This window comes from Salminus brasiliensis, chromosome 17, assembly GCF_030463535.1.
Source record: "Salminus brasiliensis chromosome 17, fSalBra1.hap2, whole genome shotgun sequence".
Taxonomy (NCBI): Eukaryota; Metazoa; Chordata; class Actinopteri; order Characiformes; family Bryconidae; genus Salminus; species Salminus brasiliensis.
In genome coordinates, this window is record NC_132894.1 from 27229445 (window position 1) to 27238400 (window position 8956).

Below are 8956 nucleotides of genomic sequence, written 5' to 3' on the forward strand. Positions count from 1 at the left end.
AGCTGGCCAAGGTAGGCTTCTCAGCCCCATCACACTAATTGGCTGCAGCAGAACTTTCCCAGCTTGTGACAAAACACCACCAGTGATCAAAGTGCAAATTCCTGCAATGGCAAACAAAGTAAAATAGAAGTAATATGATCGGTGCTGATATGAGAGTAGATGTCTTGGAGTGCAGTTGTGTTTGAGTGAAAATAATATATGTCAAACCCTTTATATGTGGTGTATCCCTTTACTTGGATGGTCCATTATAAATGCCTCGTCGATGCTCGCCTGACAATACACTAACATTTACCTGAATATATTAAATGCAACCGACCTGACTGTCTGTTAATTCTAACTCTGACCTTAACCCTGAATCTGCCCTAAACCCTAACTCTAACCTTAACATAAAACATAAATCCTAACTCTAATCCTAACTCTAAAAAGGGGTTACAATGCAGGCCATCTGCAATGGACCATACAAAGAAAAAGTATTTGTATAAGTATGTTAACTTAGTATTCTTGCATTCCTCAACAGAGGCTGCTGTTGAAGACCTTTAATTAACACATGACACGCCTTGTGTTTTATTTTTCAGGTGGCAGCGTCTGAGGTGCTGCCAGCAAGCATGTTCATACCAGTCCCTGGACCGGAGAGAGAGGCTCAAAATACAACTTTGCCCAACTCAACCTCTGATGACACAAAGAAACAAACAGGTAAGAATGATTCGTATATTTAAATTGTGCACGCATGTCCATTATTATGTGTATGAAGTGATTAGAAACAACCTAGCTTATGAATACTGAGACGTATGATTTTTTTCCAATTATAGAGACTCCAGATGTTGAGCCTGACAAAGGAATTTCGATGACCCCAGATATAATTGAAGCTCGCAAGTCACCTCTGGAAGATCAACAGCCTGCAAGAGAAGACCCTACTGGATTCCTCTGCTGGAAGAAAGGCTGCAACCAAGTATTCAAATCATCCAATGCCCTACAGATGCACTTCAATGAGGTCCACAACAAAAGGCCACAGCTGCCAGTCTCTGATCGCCATGTCTACAAGTACCGTTGCAACCAGTGCAGTCTAGCGTTCAAGACGATAGAGAAACTGCAGCTGCATTCCCAGTATCACGTTATCCGAGCAGCCACCATGTGTTGTCTCTGCCAGCGGAGCTTCAGGACCTTACAGGCCTTGAAGAAACACCTGGAGACTAGTCACCTCGAACTGAGCGAAGCTGACATTCAGCAGCTCTACGGAGGCTTGCTAATGAATGGAGACCTAATGGTTATGGGAGACCCGTCACTTGGAGAAGACCAAGGAGGTCTGATTGAGGATGAGAAAGAAGGAGAGGAAAGTGATCCTGAGGAGAAACAGAGCCCAACCGGCAGTGACTCGGGATCTTTGCTAGAGGATTCTGGATCAGAGCCCAAACGAGCACTGCCATTTAGAAAAGGCCCCAATTTCACCATGGAAAAGTTCTTAGATCCTTCTCGCCCTTTCAAGTGTACAGTCTGCAAAGAGTCTTTCACCCAAAAGAATATTCTTCTGGTACATTATAATTCTGTATCGCACTTGCACAAGGTCAAGCGTGCCCTGCAAGAATCCACCACAGGTCAGCCAGAGCCAACCAGCAGCCCTGATAATAAGCCTTTCAAGTGCAGCACTTGCAACGTCGCATATAGCCAGAGCTCCACACTGGAGATTCACATGCGCTCTGTCCTCCACCAGACCAAAGCCAGGGCAGCCAAACTTGAAGCCGCCGGTGGCAGCTCCAGCTCCGTCAGCAGTGGCAGTGGAAGTGGAGGCACCTCTAACAGCACTTCTACCCCAAGCCCTATCCCACCCACTAACTCAACTACCAGCTCCAGCAACAACAGCTGTTCTCCAGCAAGTGTTCAGACAGCACACAGCATTCTGGGAGGAAACCACCTGAGCCAGTCTCACAGCCTTGAGAGCATGTCTAATTCAGCTTGTCATCCTTCTCCCTCTGAAAACCAGGATGTAAAGAAGAAGAAATTTGCAGACATGCTGTCCTCAAGAGGCCACCAGCAGCAGCTCCAACAACAGCAGCAGTTGGCTCAGGCTCAAGCACAAGCCCAGGCCCAGCTCCAGCAGGAGCTCCAGCAGCAAGCTGCCCTACTTCAGTCCCAGCTCTTCAACCCCCTCCTGCAGCACTTCCCAATGACAACAGATGCTCTTCTACCACTGCAGCAGCAGCAGCTGCTGTTTCCTTTCTATATTCCGGGGGCTGAATTTCAGCTGAATGCAGAAATGAACCTGAACAGTTCTTCATTGAACTTAAGTGGCTCTGCTGCATCACTTTTGGAGGAGCAGAAGAACCAGGCTCAGCAGGCCCAACAGAGCTGCCTACAACAGCAGTTGATGCACCACCACCTTCAGCAACAGCACCAAGCTCATTCCCACTCCCAGGCCTCAAGCCAAATGGCTTTACTTCAGCAGAGTGCATCTCTCTCGCACTCAGTAGATAAAAAACCAAAGCCACTTGTTCCTCACAGCGAGAAGGACAGAGAGCTGCCAAAGGATAAAGAAATGAATGATAAAACAGAGGATCATGTTCCAAAGGATATCTCAGACAATTCAAAGTCCAAAGAGAAGAAAGATATTCAGCAGGCTGTAGCTAATGTGAATCAGGACCCTGGATTCCCGCCACCACGAATTGCATCAGATGCTCGTGGTAATGCCACCAAAGTGCTATTGGAGAATTTTGGATTTGAACTGGTCATTCAGTACAATGAGAACAAACAGAAAGCTCAACGAAAGCCTACAGGATCTGTGTCTGGATCAGCTGCGCCAGGTGGCATCACCAGAGTTGTTGACCCTGTTGAGGGACTGGAGAAATTGGAGTGCGAGGCCTGTGGTAAGCTCTTCTCCAACATTTTGATTCTCAAAAGTCACCAGGAGCACATCCATCAGGCCTTCTTCCCATTTAGATCACTAGAGAGATTTGCCAAGGAGTACAGGGAACAGTACGACAAGCTGTACCCACTAAGGCCACAAACACCCGAGGCTGCTCCTGCTCCACCACCCCCTCCTCCCCCGCCACCTCCGCCACCGCCACCTCCACAGAGAGCACCGACACCAAATATACCAGTCACTGCACCTGCACTCACTCCACCTTCTGCTCCAACCCCACAGCCTCCAGGTCCACTTGCGCAAATTCCAATGCCGATGGATCTTCCTCTCTTCTCTCCACTCATGATGCAGCCTATGTCACTCCAGTCGCTACCCTCTCAAATTCCTGCCCAGTTGCCATCCGTTGAACCTGGTCTGGCCACTGACCTTGCACAACTGTATCAGCAGCAGCTTACACCGGCAATGCTGCAGCAACAGAATAAAAGGCCTCGCACTCGTATCACCGATGACCAGCTAAGAGTTCTGCGACAGTACTTTGACATCAACAATTCCCCAAATGAGGAGCAAATAAAGGAAATGGCAGACAAGTCCGGACTTCCGCAGAAAGTCATCAAGCACTGGTTTCGGAATACTCTTTTCAAAGAGCGACAACGCAACAAAGACTCGCCCTATAATTTCAACAATCCACCTATTACCACTTTGGAGGATGCCAAAATTGATTCTAAGCCACCGTCCCCTGAACCCCTGAGGCACGAATCCTGTGGCAGTAAGAGATCCTCGAGAACACGGTTCACAGACTACCAGCTTAGAGTTCTGCAAGATTTCTTTGACGCCAATGCTTACCCTAAAGATGATGAATTTGAGCAGCTATCTAATCTTCTGAGCCTACCAACTCGAGTCATCGTTGTATGGTTCCAAAATGCCAGACAGAAAGCTCGTAAAAATTATGAGAACCAGGGAGAAGGAGCAAAGGACGGCGAGCGGCGAGAGCTGTCCAATGACCGATACATTCGCACTAACAACTTGAACTATCAGTGCAAGAAATGCAGCCTGGTTTTCCAGCGCATATTTGACCTCATTAAACATCAAAAGAAGCTTTGCTATAAAGATGAGGATGAAGAAGGGCAATATGACAGTCAAAATGAAGACTCTGTTGATCTCTCACACGAGTACTATACGCCTTCTGGGTCATCAGGCCACACACCAATGCCGTCGTCTTCAAGCCTCTGCCCTCTTCCACCTTCGTCTTCGTCTTTCTCTCACATGACATCATCTGAGAAGGTTGAAGCTGCCCCTGCTAGCACATCAAACACTTTTGATGAGAAATCCAAAAACTCTGCAGAAACATCCCTGGCTCAAAGAGAGCAGTCATCAGTCAAACAGGAAAGCAGTCATCCACCTGAGACCCCACAGCAGAGACCACCACGAGAGGAAAAGGTTCATATAGCACCAAAGAACACCAAACTTTCTTCGCCTTCCCTCTCTCAGCAGCAACAGCACAGCAGTGCTTCAGCCTCAGCCTCTCACACTAGCCAGACTCCCTCCCAAAGTTCCCTCATGGCCCTCAATTCACATTTAGCTACTGCATCACAGCAGCAGCTGGCCCAGCAGATGATTCCTTACCAGTGTGAGCAGTGCAAGCTCGCCTTTCCTTCTTTCGAGCACTGGCAAGAACACCAGCAGCTTCATTTCCTGAGTGTTCAGAACCAATTTATTCACCCCCAGTTCTTGGATCGCCCAATGGACATGCCTTTTATGTTATTTGACCCTAGTAATCCTCTGCTGGCTAGCCAGCTTCTGGCTGGAGCTTTGCCACAAATACCCAGCAGCTCTGCCACTTCTCCATCGACACCTACATCTACCATGAACTCTCTGAAGAGGAAGCTGGAGGAGAAAGCAGGCACTAGTCCGGGTGAAAATGACAGTACTAATAGTGGGGAGGAGCCACAAAGAGACAAACGTCTTCGAACCACTATTACTCCTGAGCAACTTGAGATTCTTTACCAGAAATATTTACTGGACTCTAACCCAACCCGAAAAATGCTTGACCACATTGCTCATGAGGTAGGGCTCAAAAAACGAGTGGTACAGGTATGGTTTCAGAACACCAGGGCCAGGGAGAGAAAAGGGCAGTTTCGGGCTGTTGGGCCAGCTCAAGCACATCGGCGATGCCCCTTTTGCAGGGCACTCTTTAAGGCTAAAACTGCTCTAGAAGCCCACATCCGTTCGCGCCACTGGCACGAGGCGAAGCGTGCTGGTTACAACTTGACACTTACTGGTTTAGTATCTGACCACGAGGGCATACACTTGAAGATGGATCCCCAGGACATTGCTAGCTACACCCATATTGCCACTTCCAACAATGATGCCCAGTGCTCATCCTTGTCGCCTGTCAGTAAAAACATGGATTTGTCTCCAAGAGCACTCTTGAGTCCAACATCTATCAAGGTTGAGGGAATGGAGGAGTTCGAAAGCCCAACCATGTCCTCTGTAAACATGAGTTTTGACCAGAGCAAGCTTGATAATGATGATTGTTCTTCTGTGAACACTGCAATCACTGATACCACCACAGGTGATGAGGCTAATGCTGACAATGACAGCGCTGACACAAAGCATGGCCACATCAGCGGAGATTACTTGTCCAAGACTGGAGGAACAGTACCATCTCTAGAAAACGATGACCAGATGTCCTCGGGACTAGTTAGCCCTGCAACAAGTTATTACGCGAAAGACTTTGAAAATGAAAACATGGTGGATTACAGTGAAACGTCTAGTTTGGCAGACCCTTGCTCACCAAGCCCTGGGGCATCTGGTAGTAGAAGCATTGACAGTGGTGATAGGCCTGGTCAAAAGCGCTTCCGAACTCAGATGACTAACCTCCAGCTGAAAGTGCTCAAGTCCTGCTTCAGTGATTACAGGACTCCTACCATGTTGGAGTGTGAGGTGCTCGGCAATGACATCGGACTTCCAAAAAGAGTCGTACAGGTCTGGTTCCAGAATGCCCGAGCTAAGGAGAAGAAGGCTAAACTCAGCATGGCTAAACACTTTGGCATCAACCAGACCTCTTATGAGGGACCTAAGACAGAGTGCACGTTGTGTGGTGTTAAATACAGTGCACGTCTCTCAGTGCGGGACCACATCTTCTCCCAGCAACACATATCCAAGGTCAAGGATACCATCGGGAGCCAGCTTGACAAAGAGAAGGAGTACTTTGACCCAGCCACTGTTCGCCAGCTCATGGCCCAGCAAGAGATGGACCGCATCAAGAAGGCCAATGAGGTCCTTGGACTGGCACAACAACAAGCCATGCAGCAGCAAGGGATGTTTGACAGCCCTGCCTTGCAAGCCCTGAATCTGCAGTCAGCCTATTCAAATCTGCAAGGAATACCCCCTGTCCTCTTGCCCGGTGTTGGAAGTCCTTCCCTTCCAGGCTTTAACTCGTCCAATTCAGGTATGTTAGTAACTGTGTAATTACACATTATTATTATGTATACGCAGTAAATATGCAGTAAATCTATGTACTGTTTCTATGAGGTTCGTAATTATTTTGCTCATTTTCATTCATTCATGCAATTCTTTGGGTCTTTTGTTTTTTTCAGCTTTAACCCCTCCAAAACCTCCAAACATTCTGAACATGCCTGGTGCCAGTGTACCTTCACCTAGTCTCCCCACATCTGGTTTACCCAACAAGATCCCCTCCTCTTCCTCCTTGGCCTCACCTAGCCCAGCTCAGGCCAGCACTTCTGTTGCCCACTCAAGTTCTACAACCACATCCACATCAAACTCCCTGACCACCCAACCAGGCCCACGGGCTGATCCTCCCAAAGAGCGTGAAACTGAAAGGGCCAGGGAAAAGGAGAAGTCCAAGGAGAAGACTGAGAAGTCCACAACACCATTGTCAACTGGAGGAACTCCCGCTCCCTCCACTTCTGCTGCCAGTGCCAAGAAAGAAAAACCCGACACAGCAGTCCCAGCCACCTCTATGCCCACTCCTGGTATGGAGTATGTGGTCGACCCTGCTCAGCTCCAAGCTCTGCAGGCTGCTTTAGCGTCAGATCCAACTGCTCTGCTTACCAGCCAGTTCCTGCCCTATTTTATGCCAGGGTTTTCTCCATATTATGCCCCCCAGATTCCTGGCGCTCTTCAAGGCGGCTACCTTCAGCCTATGTATGGCATGGAAAGTCTTTTCCCCTACAACCCAGCTTTATCACAGGCCCTGATGGGGCTGTCACCAGGATCCCTGCTCCAGCATTACCAGCAATATCAGCAGAGCCTGCAGGAGGCACTTCAGCAGCAACAGCGGCAGCTTCAGCAAATCCAGCAACCCAAATCGAGCCAAACTCCAGCCCCTTCTCAGCCCTCGGTGGACCGTAAAGATTCTGCCAAAGATTCAGTAAAGACAGAGGAGCAGAAAGGCACTCCCCCAGTTGATACCTCTTCTTCTCACAATAACCTACCCCCTGAGCAGCATGAAGTGGACGGTAAAGGTGCAGACCCCCTTCTCGACCAATTCATCGTCCCCAAAGTTCAGTACCGGCTGGCGTGCCGCAAATGTCAAGCTGTTTTTAGCAAGGAGGAAGCAGCTATCAGCCACCTCAAGTCTATCTGCTTTTTCGGTCAGTCTGTGGCAAACCTGCAAGAGATGTTGCTTCGGGTCCCCAGCAGTGGCAGTACAGCTGAGGGTGGCCTCTACGACTGCCTGGCCTGTAACACCACCCTGGATGGGGACAAAGCACTCAGTCAACACCTGGATTCAGCCTTGCACAAACACAGAACAATCACGCGATCAGCCAGAAATGCCAAAGAGCACGCTACTAGTTTATTACCTCACTCTTCAGCCTGCTTCCCCGATCCTAACACCGCATCTACCTCGCAGTCTGTCACTCACCCAAACAACACCCCATCTCCCCCACCAACAACGTCAAACGCCACGCCGTCCTCATCTGTGTCTGCATCTTCGTGCTCCTCCTCCTCGTCCTCCTCCTCCACAGCTGCCCTCCTGAACACCACAGCTGCCAGCAAACCCTGGCCCCAGGCCCCTTTCTCTAGAGCTTTAGCTGGGAAGCCCAATGCCACTCCTTCTACATCGTCTTCTTTTCCTCCAGTATCCTCACCTTCAACGGTTACCTCAAGTTCATTGAGCACCTCAGGGGTTCAGACCTCGATACCAACAGACGTCTTTACCGACGAATCTGACTCTGATAGCAGTCAGAAGTCAGCGGACAGGCTGGGCAGGTCGGCAGAAGAGCCGCAACAGCCCGGCTGTCTCAAAGACAGTGATAGTTGTAGTAGTAATATGGCTAGTGTAGGAACAGACTCCATCAGATTGTAAAAGAGCTTTCAGTGATGGACAATATGTAAAACACACAAAAGACAAAAAAAAACAAATAAAACACAGAAGTAAAAAAAAAAGCAGCAATGTTTAAAATATGTTTAAAAGTATACAAACCAATTTCAGAAAAAGATGTGTAAAGACTAACTGCAATTCCAAAGCTTGTAACCAAAAATTTAAATGTTAATGGATTGTTTTCCCATATCAACATGCTGGTTTTCATTTATTTCAATTATATATATATATATATATATATATATATATATATATATATATATATATATATATATATATATATATATATATGTACACACCACAGTGAACATGTGGATATTACTAGGGGAATGCTGTATTGCAGTGGACTGCCTCAAGGTCAAATAGCCCCAGAATCTGTCCATACAAAGAATGAGATAACAAGCTTGTCCCTTGTTGTTTGCATAAGTATTTTCACCTAATAGCACAGTTACACAAAGCCAGTATGTACTGTATGGGAGAATAGTCTTACAGTTTTCTTGCTGTCTAAGCATTCAAATACCAATGGCTTGCTAAAGAAAAAAAAGAATAATGTAATGTCTATTTTATTCTCAGGTCAACAGCTCACAACCTTTTTTATGTTACAAAAATCATTATTTTACTCATTTTGTTCCTTAAAAACGAGAAACGTTTCTGTTTTTGTATTACTTTTACTGACAGAAAGTATTTGGATGTGATACTAACTTAAAGACATAGCTTTCTGGGCATTCAAATGGGTAGCTGAACTGCTGGTTGGA

The 8956-nt window shown here is 47.4% G+C and overlaps 1 protein-coding gene across 4 annotated transcripts in view; it reads left to right on the forward strand.

Annotated features, from left to right (window-relative positions):
• zfhx3b (zinc finger homeobox 3b) overlaps positions 1-8469 on the forward strand; it is a 170947-nt gene extending 162478 nt beyond the window's left edge. For all 4 annotated transcript variants that reach the window (XM_072660800.1, XM_072660799.1, XM_072660802.1 and 1 more), the window contains 3 exons: positions 576-693; positions 810-6305; positions 6454-8469. In XM_072660800.1, coding sequence (XP_072516901.1) covers positions 576-693; positions 810-6305; positions 6454-8186 — 7347 coding nt within the window. In that variant the 3' untranslated portion in view covers positions 8187-8469. The remainder of the gene's footprint in view (positions 1-575; positions 694-809; positions 6306-6453) is intronic.
• The last annotated feature ends 487 nt before the right edge of the window (positions 8470-8956 follow it).